This window comes from Wyeomyia smithii, chromosome 3 (assembly GCF_029784165.1).
Source record: "Wyeomyia smithii strain HCP4-BCI-WySm-NY-G18 chromosome 3, ASM2978416v1, whole genome shotgun sequence".
In the NCBI taxonomy this organism is placed as follows: domain Eukaryota; kingdom Metazoa; phylum Arthropoda; class Insecta; order Diptera; family Culicidae; genus Wyeomyia; species Wyeomyia smithii.
This window is the reverse complement of record NC_073696.1, coordinates 128,855,709-128,873,454: the sequence shown is the minus strand read 5'-3', so window position 1 is coordinate 128,873,454 and position 17,746 is coordinate 128,855,709. Positions and strand designations below refer to the sequence as shown.

Here is a 17,746-nt window from a genome sequence, read left to right as displayed (position 1 = left end):
AATGATGGGGCGCCAGCCGCTGTCGTAAAATTAACACCAACAAAAAAAAGCATATTTGCAAGGTATATCCGCCAGCAGCAGCATTTTGTAAAACAGAAAATTCAATTAGCCGCTTCTATTACACAATTTCGAGGCACCAAAAGGTGCCAGTTGCCGAATATATCCTTGTTTTTGGTTAAACCGTCCAGAATTCTTTCAAGAGCGTCTGTATGTAACCGGTACGGTTTAGAAATGAAACTGATGGGGTGAAATGTTCGAACGATACGTTTTATACCAAGGCTTCGTCAGATAATTAAAAAGAAGGAGGGGCTACATAGATGATGAAATGGTAGAGACAAATGTTTCTTGAAAGCTGCGCCGGCCGCTGTCGTAATATTAACAACAACACAAGCATTCATTTTTGCAAGGTTTTTTTCGCTAGCAGCAGCATTTGATAAAACAGAAAATTCAATTAGCCGCTTCTGTAACAAAATTTCGAGGCACCAAAAGGTACCAGTTGCCGATTATTCTCGTTTACTGGTAATCCGTCCAGAATTTCAGCCATTTTAGTATTTTGCAGTGCCATTTATTACTAACAGCCACCAGCATAACGGGTGAAACCGGCACAAGATCACCTAGCGTCTGCATGTCACTGGTGCGGTTTTGGAATCTAAATGATGGGGCGCCGGCCGCTGTCGTAAAATTAACACCAACAAAAAGATGCATATTTGCAAGGTTTTTTCCGCTAGCAGCAGCATAAACATCGGAAACAGAAAGTGACAACAACAATAACAACAAAGTCAGATCGATTGTATCCGTTAGTGTCGACTGTGCTTGGGAAGAGAGGTAGTGATTGGCTGCGCGGTATGATTCAGACAATCGATATTGATTACCAATTTTTCAATAGTGTATCTCAAAAAATAGTTTGTTTTTGTTACATAAATTTAACCGTAAAAGAATTTCTGATCGATTGATGCCAAAACCTCGAAAACCTGATTATAGATGACTGCAAAATAAGCGCTCAAAACCTGACCACTTTTCCCTGGTTGAATTACTAGATTTTCAAATTCAGGGGCCTAACTTCGATATAGACGTTAGTCAACGTCAAAAGCAAAAATGTAATTGTGAATTGCTACGATTTTTGCTAGAACTTGTTAATACTTTTGTTTAAAATATCTTCTTATGTTTGCCAATTGAACCTTTGTAAGGGTTTCCATATTATTTTGAAAATATGATCCATATTATAGATTTGATTTAATCAGAGTTATACCAATAAGACAAAACCATTCATTATGATAACGTAAGTATTATTGGATTTGGTTTTTGAGAATATAGAGTTAATCCCGACTTTGACGCATTACGAGAAATTCTTGGTGCTTCTTCAATAAGCACGATATGCTTGTGCCTTGTCAAATACATGTTGTTTTCACAAAAAATTACTACAGGCATAATATCGTCAGATATAAACGATATTCTTTCGAGTGTTGTTGAAAATTGAGATCCAGGGGAGGCTGAAAATAAAAATACGTACAGTCGCTGAGCAAACACATTGTTTCTGTCTACAAACTATGTATATTTTGTAACAAAAAATCCCCTAATTACAGTGTTTAGTCCCACGTCACCATTTCATACAACCCTAGGGCTGTATACCTTGTAGTTTTTTTGTCTCATGTAGAATATTTGTTCTCCTCCAAGGATACTATTTGTAAACCAGAAATCGTGTCGTTCTCAGGTCGAGTTTCTCGGAACTCCTGAATAATATTTCATTTTTGGATATTTTTATATTTTTGTGATATTGAAGCTGATTTTCAAGAAAAAGTTTGGGCACCTCGAAAATAAACGAGAAAACGATTCTTGAGACAGGCATCGCTTCCGTTCAAAATGTTTTTCAATTCAGTGTCATATAATAATGTTTGCTCCTGAGAGATAATAAATTAAGGTGAGTTTTTTTACACGAATGACATTACACAAAATAACTACACAACAGAGCTCCCTGCAGAGCATTTACGGTGATTCTCTCGAACATATACCAAATGAGGAGAGCATCTGGGTAGGAAAGTAGATTACTTTTGCTTTGCATCACGAAACTGAAAAAAATCCATTCGCTACTCAACATCGCATTCTTCTACAAAAAAACATAAGTTGCCTTTGTTGTATTACTTCAGCAGCGCGCACTGCGGTGTACTTTTGTGTATTCTACTATAGTGATTCACCACTCTTGTCGCTCGGCTGTGGTGTGAGCAGAAAGCGAGTTATTTTTTTCTGTGAGCGACTGATGCACAGCACAATGTAGAAGAAAGAAGTGTGGTGCAAAAAATTGCTACATGCAGCTCCATGCCGAAAAAGAAGTGCGCAACGAATGTTACCTCTGCCCTTTTCACATATAGAGATTGACAAGTCTGACTGACAGTTTTACCCAAGTCGGGATTCGAACAGACAACGACTGGCTTGTTAGTGGTCTAGGAGGTAAATTGAATGTTCAACTCAGCAGTTATTTTCCAGAACAAGATAATAGAGAAAGACACTGATTTGAATAGTTCTTATGATTAAAAAACGAAAAACCAATGTAATTATCGTCTCGTTGTACAAACTAGATTTACACTAAGGTCGCTTTTTACGCGGAGGCCGGAATTAACGCTGTTTTTTTTACGCGGATTCCGGAATTTACGCGGTTTTTTACGAGGATTCCGGAATTTACGCGTTTTTTTTTTTCGCGGATTCCGGAATTTATGCGTTTTTTTACGCGTTTTTTTTTACGCGGCACGTATCCCCCGCGTAAAACGCGACTTTAGTGTATACAACAATATTAAACTGAATCAGCTAAAACATCTGCTAGATACAAATTCAGGAAACACCGAAATATGCTAGGCATGAATTAAAACAGGTGAAATCTGCAGCTTTCGAAAATCACAAGCAGCACGCATTGGTTCACGAAACATTCATATAAACCGAGCTAAACCTGGATCCATATTATCCTAAAAAAAATAAAATCTATTACTCTATTGACATTTAATAAAAGGGTTGATTTGTGTTTTGTTTTCGTTAGCACAATTGAGTACAATTAGCCTTTTTTTAACATTCAACCCCTAGTAATTACCCCTACAGTTAACAATTATCTTATTACATCGTTTTAATTAGGATGATTTCCTCAAAATAATGGTAATTGTAAAAATTCATAAGAGATTATCTCACCTGTAACTTCCGATGATACTGCGGAGGGTGCCGTATAAAGGCACAGCAAAACTGCTAATAGCACCGATCTGGATATGCTGCTGTTCATTATTTTATCGTCACTTCTGCTGCTCCTTGGCGCCATACCCATAGTAATGCCACTCCAACTTGCCGGCAGCGCCATTCCTTTCGTTTTAGATTCCGTACACTTTGTATACATATGCATACGAAATCAGTCAGTTCGGTTACACATAGAGCAATTCACTCACTGTTCTCTCGGTCTACTGTAAGTGTTCATGTATAGGTATGCTATAATGCCGTGTAAAGAATAAAATTAAATAGTTTTATCCTTCTTATTTACATGTGCACAGCTTTCCTTTCACTTCCGACTTTTACATTCTCTCCCATAGGAGCTTCCCGTCGTCTGCCGCCGGCAATATGGTTAATGTTTCCCACCGGTTTAATGCTTGTTAAGCTGTGTTTCGATGGTTTTCCATGCATTGCTCGAATCATACATGCGTCGTTACTGCTAATTCACACTACATACACCGTTCTGCTCAGAAGTAGTTTTGTTTGAAGCTCTCGTACCCTAACATTGTAGTGATTTTTAAATATTGATACCTGATAGTGATACCGAGAAATATGATTCCATCACGTCAGCTCCAAAACTGGAATCTAATTTATTATTTGCGGCTTTCCGTCCTCAAGATTTAGTTTTTGATATGGAAACTCCAAGCCCAATCGGTATGGTTTTCCCCTCCACTTTTTTTGGTTTCAATCAGATCTGCTCATTACCAACAGAATTAAGATTGCTCTTTGCCAAATCATAATTCATATCGAACTAGTTCTAACACATTGTTGGGCAATATCGGAAATTTGCATTCCCATTTTCGTTCGAATCAATTCGAACGTTTTTATTTGGCTCATTTCATTCTGTATTATTAAATTCAAATTCGTGAGAAAGTGGTACATATTGTCGTAAACAAATATAGGCATACATGCCTACGGGTGAGAAAAGACTTCGTCAGTAGCGACTATTTAAATTTGTTGTAAAAAACAAGTCTAAAACTTCTGGATTTTGATCAATATCGACTACGTCAATTATAAATATATAAAATAACGTTTCACACAGAGAAATCCTTGAATAAGCATCAAACGAAAAAAATCAACCTAAATTGTATCTACTTAGGCGCTATTTGGGCGCTAAAGATAATCCACTGCAAAATAGATGCAAACTGCATAGGATAGGTTCGAGGTAAATGAAATAGTACCCCTCGATTGGAAGGTTTGATTGATTATTGTTAAAATTTCCTAAATCAGTTTAATAATCTCAAAACAAGTGATTACAGAAAAAAAGTGAACAAGTTGATAAACTTTTTTTTAAATTTCACCTACCACAATTCAAGTGTTCCGTCTCAATTTTTATGGTACTGCATAAACTACTTGAAAAAGGCTCCCTACCCTACTACAAAATTTGAGTCAGATCCACACCAAAGTTCAATAAGGCACAAGCATCTCAACCCTAGTAACAATATTGGTTTTATCAAAGTTTTACAGCGCTTAATACAGCCCAAACAGCGCTTTGAAACTTCTATAAAACCAGTTTTGTTCCTTGGAAAATGACGTATGACGTAATTAGTGAGATAAAATGTACTGTTTAAATTTACCTAAAACTTATGTCTTAAAAGAGTTCCCTTCCTTCATTAATTGGTTTTGCTTTTTTCACCTTAAAAACTATTTTGAGAAAATCCACATCTGACTGATAAGGATGAAGCTTCCTTGATGCGTGCTTTTGAAAACTGTGACTTTCTGTAAATCTCATTATTGTTTCTTTTGCTTCCGTTCGCATTTTCTAATTCAAAGGTTTCGTATCTGTTTTCAAATACTGAAAAGAAAGTCCTCAATATAAAAATATTTCTATTGCATTTGCAACTTTTAAGATGTAAACAGCAGCACTGTTTATCCACGCAGTCATGCATACAAGCTTTCATGTGAGTCTGTGTGGGCTTTTGTAACTTCACATGAACCTCGTTTTTTACCACTTGACGTTTTGTATATGTTTGTCACTTCCAATGTATTAAGTATAATCTTGGAGGTAACAAAAAGATCACTTTTAAACTGCCAACTGTCTATCCATTATACTTCTCATTAGCAGCGATTTAAAGTTCACTTCCACGATCACACATAATTTTTACGCCACTAAATTAAGCCGGAATCAAATTGCATCACAAAAAAGATTTGGTGAATTTCACTCACTTTTTTTCAAGGGGGGGGGGGGGGGATTTGTTAGTAGCTTAAGTATTTATGATAAATATTAGTAAATAATAAGTATGTGTGTCCAATCACAAATGGTGACTTCTCAACACTGTTCGAAATTTGTAATTTTAATTGTTAGGATTTGTTTGCTTTCGCAATTAGGACTTGTCATTCGTAGGGATTTAATCCTACTTGTCAGAAAAGGGGAAGTAAACTTACAACTAACTTAAATGCTAATTTTTTGGCTATATAGAGAGCTTATCGTAGCAATTGAGGATTGTAACGATTTTTGTCGAAAATTGTTAATAATTTTATTTGACATAGCTTCTAATGGTTCAACACCAGTAAGTCTATGTTATTCGAGTGTACCAAACCAAGGAGGACGCTTCAGAATCATTTTCAGAATTTTATTCTGAATCCTTTGGAGCGTTTTCTTCCTTGTTGAACAGCAACTTGACCAGATCGGTACAGCATAAAGCGTTGCTGGTCTAAAAATTTGATTGTAAATCAAAAGTTTGTTCTTTAAACAATGTTTAGAATTCCTGTTAATGAGAGGATACAAACATCTCGTATATTTGATGCACTTGGCTTGTATACTCTCAATGTGCTCTTTGAAAATAAGTTTTTTATCATGAACATGTTATTTAGTTTTTTCACTATTCGTTTCATTCAATTTCATCCCCATATCCAAATGCTTTCCTCTTAACACTGCTCATGAGGTCTTGTACAACGTTTGGACCCACTGTTATTGTGTGAAAATCCATTTTATCTTCATATCCTCCTCCGATTTTACTTCCTTAGGATGTTTCCGAAGTGCTGGCCCAGTACTTCTCAGTTAGCTGCAGTTCAGGTGCGTTCGGAGGATTGAGATGCTTCGGTACGAAATTGACTACCTTAGTCTCGTACCACTCCAGAACATCTTTCGAGTAATGACACTAAGCTAAATCCCGCTAGAAAGTTGTAGGACCATTGTGTGACCTCAGAAGTGAAAGAGAACGCTTTTCTAAGCATTTCTTCAAGCAAACCTGCCCATTGACCGTCCCGGTTGTCACGAATGCTCCGCTTCTGCTTCCTAACGTACTAAGGAAGTTCGAATTTGTGACAAGTGGTGAAGTGGTGAAGGCGCCGAAAGCTGCCGGAAGTCTGCTTTTACATATGCCTCGTCATCCATAACAAGGCAATGAGGTCTCGTCAACATCTGGGTGTAGAGCTTCCTTGCTCGTGTTTTCACCACCGTATTCTGCCGTTCGTTGCAATTCGGCGCCTTCTGAACATTGTACATGTGTAATCCTTCACGTTTTTTCGTATCTTGAACAAAAGTTCTACTCAAAAGCAAGTTTTTAGCCACATATTTAACTGAACTGTTCGGATTCCTCTAAAAGCTTTAACTACCCGCTTAAAATCCTTTACAATATACGAAGATCCATTTTGGCCACTTTTTTCTTTCCGGTCGATGGTCAAACGCTTGTTTTACTAATTCAAACGGCGAGTTCCTGCTAATGAGAAAGATTCGGATTTTCGAGGTATGTGCGCAAAATTTCTCTACGCCTCTTCTGTTCTTCCGACTCCATCTTCGCAACGATTGTACTAGCAGCTGAGTGCAACTTACACAGTGTTAACAATACTCATTGAACAAATTTTATCCAAATGTTCAATAGAAAATACCCAATGAGCTAAAAGTTACAGCCATTTGACAATTATGGAATTCGATTCCATACACCCTTATTTACAAGCTGAAAACGATTGAATGAGCACACCGAAAAGCAACGTTGCCGATCTTATGTACTGGGTAGTTTTTATTACCGAAAATGTTTCCAACTGTTTTCGTCGCGAAAATTTTCATGGAGATTGAAGGATAAGATGTCCCAGCAAAAAGAAATTCAAGCTGGTTTACCATTGATTATTAGTAAGCTTTCATGATTTAAATTCGATTTAATTTATTGGTCAATCTTCAACATAAAGTTGTACAGATATTTACTTAGTTTAGATGTTGAATTCTTCGTCTTTAAGTACTTTTACTAATGTTTGAATCAAAGACGTCACAAACTTCGTTGAAAACTCGGCAGCACATATTCCATGGTGCGGTATAAGCGTAGTTGGTAAGATGAGTATGTTGCCACAGCAGCGTGTAATTTTTTTTTTTTTTTTATTCTCGCTTATTTACCATCGGTTTAGTTCCGCCACTGTTGTTGTGCCAATCACCGACGCCCGGGGAGGCGACTCTACCCAGGACCCTAACTCACGATCCGTTGATTAACGGACCGGCGCCAACGGCTTTACTTCCTCATGCGTTGGAAGGCGTGATCCCAGAGATTTTTCGCCTCAGAAAATCTCCCGGTGTCGGCTAGGATTGAATCTAGACCAGTTGGGTTGGTTGTGAGTGGATCACGCCACCTCACAACCATCGACACCTATGTCGGCGGTGGGATTCGAACCCAGGCGTCGAGCGTGGTTGGCGGAGACGTTACCAACCACGCTTGGCCCCCGCTCTCAGCGTGTAATTTAGCAGCTGCCTTCGAGGAACGGTAATACCAATAAAGAGAGCGTATTTTATAAAGTTTTTCTTTATAGCTTCGATTCTGTTTAGTTGCGCAGCATGATATGGTGCCCATACAACAACAGCGTATTCCAGAATGCTGCGGACTAGAGCACAGTATAGTGATTTGAGCGCATAGACTCCTTGAAATGCACTAGTATTTCTTTTCAAGAAACCTAAGGTGGCGAACGCTTTGGCAGTTATCATGGAATTATGCCCGTTGAATCTGACTTTAGAGTGGATGATGACACCCAGATTTTTAATTTCATTCACTCGGGGTGGGCTGCTGGAACCTATAACCAAAATGGACTGTATAACCAAAATGCAAAGGATTGCGTAGGCGGCTGAAGGTGATGGCGCAGCATTTAGTGGCATTAAATTGCATGCCGTTCAATGTGCTCCAGCGTATTTATTTATTTTATTTATTTGGCATTCCGTCATGACATAGCCTGATAAACAAAGTGTCTCCAATTCACTCAGTGATTAGCTCCTGTTCTCCAATCCCTGGGACACCGTGTACTCTCCGCCAGATCTCGCTCCACCTGGTCTACCCATCTTGCTCGCTGCGCCCTCGGTCGTCTTCTTCCTGCCGGTTTCGAGGCAAACACCATCTTCGCAGGGTAGTTGTCCGGCATTCTTGCAACGTGCCCTGCCCAGCGTATCCGTCCAGCTTTGGCCACGCGGCCAAAGATCGTCCTTAGTACCCGTTGTTCGAAAACTCCGAGCACTCGCAGATCCTCCTCGAGCATTGTCCACGTTTCACGCCCGTAGAGAACAACCGGTCTTATGAGCGTTTTGTACAAGTTACACTTCGTACGGGGGCTTAGTCTGTTCGACCGCAATTGCTTGTGGAGCCCATAGTAGGCACGACTTCCGCTGATCATACAAACTCGTCGACTACCTCGAACTCATCGCCGTCGATCGTAATGCTATTGCCTAAACGATGTCGGTCGGCTTCGATTCCGCCGGCTAGCATATACTTCGTTTCAGACGTATTTATCTGCAACCCAATCCTCGCTGCTTCGCGTTTTAGTCTAGTGTACTGTTCTGCCACCGCTGCAGTTGTTCTGCCGACAATAATCATGTCATCAGCAAAGCAAACGAATTGACTGGATTTGTTGAAAATCGTACCCCGCGTGTTGATGTCCGCTCGATTCATTACACCCTGTAGCGCAATATTGAATAGCAGGCAGAAGAGACCATCACCCTGTCGAAGCCCCCTGCGGGATTCAAATGGACCCAACAATCCACCTGAAATCCGCATACAGCACTGCGTCCCATCCACCGTAGCATTTATCAGTCTAACAAGCTTCTCCGGAAAGCCGTTTTCGTCCATGACCTTCCATAGCTCTTTTCGATTGATATTGTCATACGCGGCGTTAAAGTCGATGAATAGGTGGTGTGTAAGGGTTCTGTATTCACGGCATTTGTGGAGGATCTGCCGTATGGTAAAGATTTGCTCCAGCATATAAGTGTGTCAATATAATTCTGTAGAGCACAACAGTCAAGTCTGGATTTAATTACGCGAAATATTTTTAAGTCATCCGCAAACATAAGTTTTGAGGAACGTATACGAGTACACAGGTCGTTTACGAACAAAATCAAAATTAAAGGTCCCAAATGGCTGCCTTGAGGCACACCTGAAGGTTGTTTGAAGCAGGAAGATTTAATACGACTGATTGATAGTTAAGTAGAACAGTATCCACTTGGTCACCCAGTTAGGGAAACCCATACACCTCATCCCCAGACTGCTAGCGCATGTGGTTTCAATAAATAAGTCTAAAATTTAGAGAATATAATATGCAAGAGAAGATTTTTTTGACGAAATTGATTTTTTGTTCAGAAACAACATTTCCGTGTGAACTCGTCACTGCGACCAGAGCTTAGATCTATTGTGATATTGCCCAGGTGTTTTCTGTACTCCGCACTTCATATTATTAGCAGTAACACTATTGAAGTAAGTGATACGCTTATCATTCATATCAGTGCTTGTGTGTAATTACCTTTCCGTTTCAAACCCTACTATACCGAGCCTCTGTCCATCCTAACAATATCGCCTATTTATAATTCCCTGGAGAGAACTTTCATATTTTACTCACACCAGTTTTATTATAATAGGGACTTATTTTTGTTAGGAGGAGAGTCAACAGGGGTACTGTAGAATCCAGATTGAAGGAAGGGTACGTGGTGGGGAGCCTGAGAATAAACCCATGCTTAAAGTCCTTTGACAACCAAATGGCATTATTCTACTAAGATTCGAACCCACGACCACCCGCTTACCAAAGCGGACTCTGTAACCTTGCGGCTCCCCTAACAACAATTAATGAAGTATAGCACTCGAAATATGAATAATAGAGTGCCAATGAAAATATATTTTTCGAATATCGTTTAGCGATAGGGCTCAAAGGTTTCGTCTGCTCGAAAAAAATCCCCATGCAAAATTTTAGCTCGATCGGACATCGGGAACACGTGCCTCAAAGCGGTCAAAGTTTCAATTTTTGACCAATGAAAATAATGCGATAATGGATACGATTGTTCAATATTCCATTCAAATTTGTTTTTTTTTTCGTATTTTTCTCAAAATTCTGACAAAAAGACCACCCTAATGATATATCGCATATACTATGTTAGCGGCGTTGTTCCATAATACAGGATATGTTACAATTCTAGGTATTGTGATGAATATTTCATCGATTGCATTTCAATCCTCATTTTGATATTCAATTCACTCTCCCAGCTAAAAATTTTTAAGTCCCAGAAACTCGATTATATGAGAAATTAGGATTACCATTTACCACATTGTTAAGTTTGTATGAATTTTAACTTTGTTCTTATACCAAGGACCGGATTTCGTAACGGAACCGGAGCTAAGTCAGATCGGGCCGGACAGCAGATGGACTTTGCGATTTGTTTCCATATTTCACCTAGAGCGAGTATTGTGAAAAGGCACAGTTTCCATTTTTTCACAACGAAACGGAAAACCAGTAGAATACTTTAGTATTGTTGCGAAACGCATAATCGATAGAACGCAATAACGTTTTGCGATGATCCCGGTTGAAACAATTCGTCATGAGTTCAAACAAACGCTAAGATATCAGTGCACCGAACGTCAAACACACTGCTGCCAGTTGATAGCCTACACGGTAAATGATTGAAAGCACCTCGGGCAATGTTTTCGCTATCAAACGAGTTTCTCTAGTGTCAATGCATGTCCGTCTAGGCCACAAAGATAAACATTGAAGTGTGAGCAGATCCGATATGATATGGTAGCACATTCATGTTTAAGGCATACTGCAGTACCAACTGCATCATAGTGGATAGTGGTAAAAGTTTGTCTTTAAAATCCTTTGTAAACGCGTTCGTTAAACACATTGAGTTCGGCGAGCATCGATACCTTGAAAAACTTTTTAGTTCGTTACGCTTTATGGCATAACATAGAATCAAACTCTGATAAACTATAAATGTAAATTCTTATAATAATTTCATTCAGTTACATTGTTTAGAGTCCACAGTCATGTAACTAATAATCAAGGTCGTACTAGGAACTAGTTTGCGATGAAAGGCCGTCGTACTTTGAACCCATGCGTCATCATTCCCATTTAACTACAGTGAGCCAAAATATATCAGGAGCGTCCCCTGTAATGTATTCCTGACCACAGACCTGCTAGTAGTATAGCAAGCCGTAGAACCACTCAAATTTTCCGAATCATTCGAGCGCGAACCTGTTATTACGTCTCCAATCAAGTAGTAGTGCTGTCGATATTAGAACATATTTCCAACTTTCCACGCTTCCGGGAATGCGCTTATAAATTTTCAATGATTGACAACCCACCACCGGCTGCAGAACGTGAATTCCTTGTGGCATTTTCTTACACTACTTCACGATTTAATCGTCTTTGTGTTTCTGTTGCCGGAACCCGCACTGTTCCTACGCTGGATGCCACACTTTACAACGCGCTCAGGAAACATAGTTAATTTTCAATTTATGCACTTTCCCTGTAACCCCAAATGTTTCAACTAACCAATGCCCTACGAGCCAGCGATTGATGCGGCTAGCAGGTAACCACCAGGCAAACAACAAAACTTCAAGAGCTTTCGACACCGTATGATGCGTTTCAACTCTTTTATGCGCAAACACAAACACGTTCTAATTCACCGTTATACTTCGTTTATATGTTTGCCAAAAGGCTGTTGAGTTTATCGTGTTAGAATTTGAAAATTGATTAGGGTAAATAGGAAGTTGCTGAGCGGGGAAAAAGTTTAAATTTCTCCATGGGTGAGTTCTGTAGAATTTGGTGCATTTAAACTGTCTTTGCATGTTTCTCTACACTTGAAGTGTAAAATTGCATTTAATTCGATCTTAAGATTTTCAATTCACAGTGTTGTCCAATGATAAGTGAACTACCCTATATACTCTAGGAGTCACGTGCAACTGACGTTGATGCTTTAAATAGATTCCGTTAACTTGCAGGAACTCGCATTCACAATTCAATAACGACATTTATATTTGATATTTGGCGCCAGTCGGGGACGTGCTTGCTAATTATTATGTTCCACTTTTATGCCTTCCTTTCAGAAGGGTATAGTAAGCACTATGAAAACCGAACTTCTAAATGAGACCCAACAGGCTAAATGGTTTATACCACTAGACAAAATTCGTTAAAATGAACGTATTCGTTTTGAGTGAGTGTGTATGTATATTTTTTACCTTCGTTAGATATACCTACAATTCTCATCAATACTTGGAATGATCTTTACATATTTGCATAAGGGAACTGCTCCATCATTAATCTCAGCCCGTATATTCATCTCATTCAACATGTAAACACAAATCAAAACAGGAAAAAACGCCTATTTTCTTCTTAAACCAATCTGCTAATCCATGGAATGGATTCTTCTTAGTTCACTTTAGATTCTTCATAAAGTATAATCCCCAAAAACTCACTTAAAAGCACTAAATTTGATATTATAGTCGGGCATCTGCACTCGAAAACTCATTTTTTTTTTCAGGATCACTCATTTAATTCAATCACCTACCTCTGAAATCAAAATCCGCACATCGTTCTATACGGCTACAACGGGACTCGTTCAGCAGCCAACCAAAGTTTTTTTCGTCACTAGCGGTCCACTTTTTATTTCAATCACTAAACAAAATCACTCACTACAATAAGAATACTTCAATCTTTGAAATGTTCACCTCAAATTTCCTAAAGCCAGCTTGAATTAGTAAAAATATATGAGATGAATTTCTACAATTCCTAAATTACAACTGTATGTATTTTCATCTGTTTTCACTGCGTTGAAGAAAATCAAGAGTTGCCAAATCAGTTTCTGTTAATACGAAAAAATCATACTGAAAATATTGAATTATTCCAACATAATTGACATCAACCTACAACACTGTAGTGGTTACCTAGGTTACCAGTTTTGCACGTAAACAACTGCAGCGGATATCTAGGTAACCTACTACGACAGGCTGCGGCTACGTTCATTCATGATAATGTGTTTCATTCATGATTAATAGTGTGATGAATATGGGAGCGTCGTGAGATGAATTATTGAGCAGTGATTCAAGTTTTGAGATGGATAAGGAAGCGTTGTGAAAAATGGTTTTGTTTTACAAAATTTAGGATAAATCTAGCTAATTTTACAAAATATACAATACTAAACGATTCCAGAAGAGTACGTAGGCATATTTAGTTTATTTGTTCAATGATTCCATGAAAATTTGGTGTTTAATCCGTGCATTCTTCGTGAATATCGGCTTCATGAGATGAATAATGGAGCAGTTCCCCTATTTCAAATTATTATGTGCAAGTACAATAAAAACAATTTGATGATTCCGTGGTTAGCGATGACGGTCGGCTAGCTCTCACACACGGTTGTGATGTCGGGTTTGATTCCCGACCAGATCGAGGATCTTTTCGAGCTGAAAATTTTCTCGACTCAGCACAGGGGCACGGTGTATCGTTGTACTTATCTTACAACATGCAAAATGTGCCAAAAACAATATCGATAACGAATTCTCTCAACTAATCCAGTTGCTCGAGACCGCATCAGCCCCACCAAGTTTGCGTGCGATTCATGTACAAAAAAAAAGTTAAGATAACGCAGTGCCATTTACTCATGAAGTGCATTTTCCGATGAACAATTGTATGAGAAAGACCAAGTAGAACTGCAAGGTGTCCAAATTCTTGTTTTCTTGAACAACCTACCTAAAACAGCAAACCAACATACGTTTATAGCATATCCAGTTATCAATAAACGTGCTTGATGCGATGTTTGCTGAGTATGCAAATGGAGGCCTTTACATTTATGCTGTTATATATTTTTTATAAGTTTTACATATGCATCAATATTCATTCTTAAATCTACAATATATTTTTAACATCTATGCGTTAGAGAGCAATGCGCCTCAAACCAACTAGCAATTCACTCATTGCAACAAATGCGATTCCACTGTGAGGCAACCGATTCAAAGAATAGCGACTGAAATATTTATTACGTTTCGAGGAAATACTTTGTCCATTTGGCGACCATAATAGACGATATCACCGACTGTTGGAGTGTTCATAAATGAGGTACCAATGCACAATGTATTATTTCACGTACTCATGTTCAAAACAGACAGCGTCTCCATCATTTATTGTAATGACATAAATAATTCAGAGAAATTTCGGTTTATTCGGAGATGCTTTGTTTGATGTACAGGGTGTTCAATAAGTTCGAATACAACCTTTTATCTTTGTGCAGGTGCGTACCATGAGCATTCTGTGTATTGATAGTTAGCATTAGTTTTATATAGATATATGCTAACCGACGCACATAGTGTCAACTTGCTGACATTTGTTGTTTGTTTACCGCGCATGGCATGCCCCTGTCTCACATGAACAGGGTGGGAAGCTCCCGCCGGTGTTTATCGAGAAAAACGTGAAAATCAAAGCCGCGTATCATTAGGCCGAAGTTCTGGAGAAGGTTGTGGCCCCGGCATTTCGGGAGCTCTACGGGAAGGATCATTACGTTCTTCTATAGGACGGTGCACCGGTTCACAAGGGGAATATCGTCCAAGCGTGGTTTCGTGTCTATTTGACTGATTTTCTCGATAAGACTCTGTGGTCTCCAAGCTCACCGGACAATAATCCCCAGGACTTTTATGTATAGTTATATATGCAGGCCAAGCAGAGCGAACATAACGTGAACACTATGACACCATTTAAAAAACTTATTTTCAAGATCTGGAACGGAATGTCGATGGACCAGATGCATGTTGTGTGCGATTTTTTTTTTTTTGCAAAACGTCTAAAACTCGTCATACAGCACAAAAGGGGTGTGCTCCCAGCTAATATGACGTAAAGGCTATGTTCATAAAATTGATTCCGAAAAGAATATCTTGTATTTAAATTTTTGAACATATTTTCAAAGTGTATTCGAACTTATTGAACACCCTGTATAAATGGTTTGATGAGTACGGTGGGGTTTTACCCTAGAGCTCAAACAGAAAAAACACGAATTAATCCACCTAGCGGTGTGATATAGCCTTTCTCATAAAAATCTATTGGTTGTTAAATAGATTAGCGCATAAGCCATAATTTTCATAAGAAAAAGAAACATGACAGACTGATAATATTTACACTTTTTTGCTCAAAATAATAATTCTTTTGCAATCAAGAGTGCAATTGCACCAAGTATGCTAACAATACATGTGTCATTTCGTAACGTAACGTTGATTTTATTGATGTTGTTCTGTTCGAGTTGTCAAAGTCCATATACTTAGTATGACTATTTCCGTAGCCGGAGTGATGTTTAAAGGTGGGTAATCAACCCCAGGTGCTAATGCGAAATCCAATATGGCGACACACATACACACATACAGAAAATGCTCAGCTCTTCTAACTGAGTCGAGTGGCATACGACATACGGCCCGTGGGACCGCTTTTTGATCCCTAATTTTTTTCCCGTGATTGATATACCTTTCTAGAAGAAGGGAAAAAAAAGATTGTATCTCTTTACCCATTCCTGTGAAGCAAAAATAACTTTTTCAGAGACTTAAATGAGTTTTTCCGTAAGCCAAAACCGGACGAAACCGGTAAGCACTTACTATGCGGCATTTAGGGCCCTTCTGCATAAACTAAGGGCTTCAAAATTCACAGGAATGATTAAAAATCTATAATCTTCTTAGGGCAACAATTCTAGACCTTAGGGCAACATTTTTTCGCTTTTGTCGACCAGTGTAATTTACCAAGAAATAATTCATCACTGAATTGAAAAAAATTAAAAACTTCAAAATAGCCTACTCACATACATTTCAAAAAAAAATCTGGAGATGCAATATTCATAACCATTAATGTAGATTTTTTTCAAGTGCATCAAAATATCGCAATTATTTTAAAGGAATTTGTGAAAATGTATGCCAAAGAAGGTGCCATTTGGTCACATAATTTTGGTTTATACAATTATGCAGAATATAATTTTAGAAACTGTGCTAATGAAAAGATAAAAATTACATTGCATAATAAACAGCCTGGGTAGTTAAACCCACGACTAAACAAACTGAAAAATCAATGGATTTTCAACACAAATTGCTAAAAAAAATTATTACCAATTTGCAAAACTACTTAGACATATGAAACCAACTCAACCTCGCCATCAATACCAAAAAGAAATAGTATAACCGCAAAGACAAAAATTAAGTCAAATCATGCCCAAAAATTATTTTATCTGCCGAAGCACGAAATTGAAAAGAATCAATTTCCTGCCACGAATGCATTTTGATGGAAATCGAAAACATCATGTCAAGAAGACTAGCATCTCTGAACCGATCCCATACAAATTACAAACGCCAAATCAAACAACGCACTCCATCTATTGAAAGTAACAGCTCATTATGAAAGTGGTGGTAATTACATCGCTACGAAGACATTGTGTGGGTATGTGAAGATCCTGCCTGTGCGTTCGTATTGCATTCGTATCGTCAGCACACACTAGCATTCATCAGTTCCGTTTCTATTCAGAAGACTGCGTTGCCCAGTCTTCTTGATATGATGTTTTTGTGGAAACACAGGTGAAATCTCATCCGAAATTTGTAATCTGTTTTCTTTGCATTTATCCCTTCAAATCATTAAAAAACTTAAACGCATCAAAAAGGGCTGAACCTAATGGTATTGGTTTCGTATTCTCAAAGAAACTTTCTGAAGATGTTACGGAGATCGAAAACAGAATATGTATCGTACACACAAAAAAAAACGTTATGTTTCGGTCAACTTCGGCTTCGGGTGAACGAACAATTGAAACAGCCAATAGCGAGCCTTGTTGCACTAACAAGGGTTAGTGACGCTAATGCCAGTGACGTGAAACCGAATGCATACGAATGAAACCAGGGTTTTATTTATTCAGCTCATTTTTGAAAAAAAAAAAATGTTTTTTAATTGTCATTGATTCGTTGATGTTTTAGAGTGACCGGATTCATGAAAGTGAATCCATCAGTTAATATTTCCATTAATTAGATTAGTACCATTTCATAGTGAAAAAATAAGGAGAACGAAAAACTCAAATCAATCTAGAATGATTAATTAGTAAGTTTCTACCATCAGTGATACATTTTGATACTGTTTAGTAAGGTAATATTTTAAATGTTTGTTGGGACCAGTTGCGAACGGATGCAAATTGGGGGAAAAATTCCAAAACGGGCCGATCCGGCAAAAGGCTACTAATTCTTATCACAAATTTATTTCACGTCTAGTCTTATTGGTGGTACAATTTCAACTGAGCAATAAAAAAAGGCGAGTGCTTTTTACAGAGACGATC

The 17,746-nt window shown here is 38.3% G+C and overlaps 1 protein-coding gene across 6 annotated transcripts in view; it reads right to left on the bottom strand.

Moving 5' to 3' along the window:
• Window positions 1-17,746, bottom strand: part of LOC129727503 (lachesin-like) — a 120,716-nt gene that overhangs the window by 80,727 nt on the left and 22,243 nt on the right. For all 6 annotated transcript variants that reach the window (XR_008728544.1, XM_055685378.1, XM_055685381.1 and 3 more), the window contains exon 2: window positions 3,172-3,459. Coding sequence is in view for 5 of the 6 variants with exons in the window: in XM_055685378.1 (XP_055541353.1) it covers window positions 3,172-3,376 (205 nt within the window). In the remaining variant the exon portion in view is untranslated. The remainder of the gene's footprint in view (window positions 1-3,171; window positions 3,460-17,746) is intronic.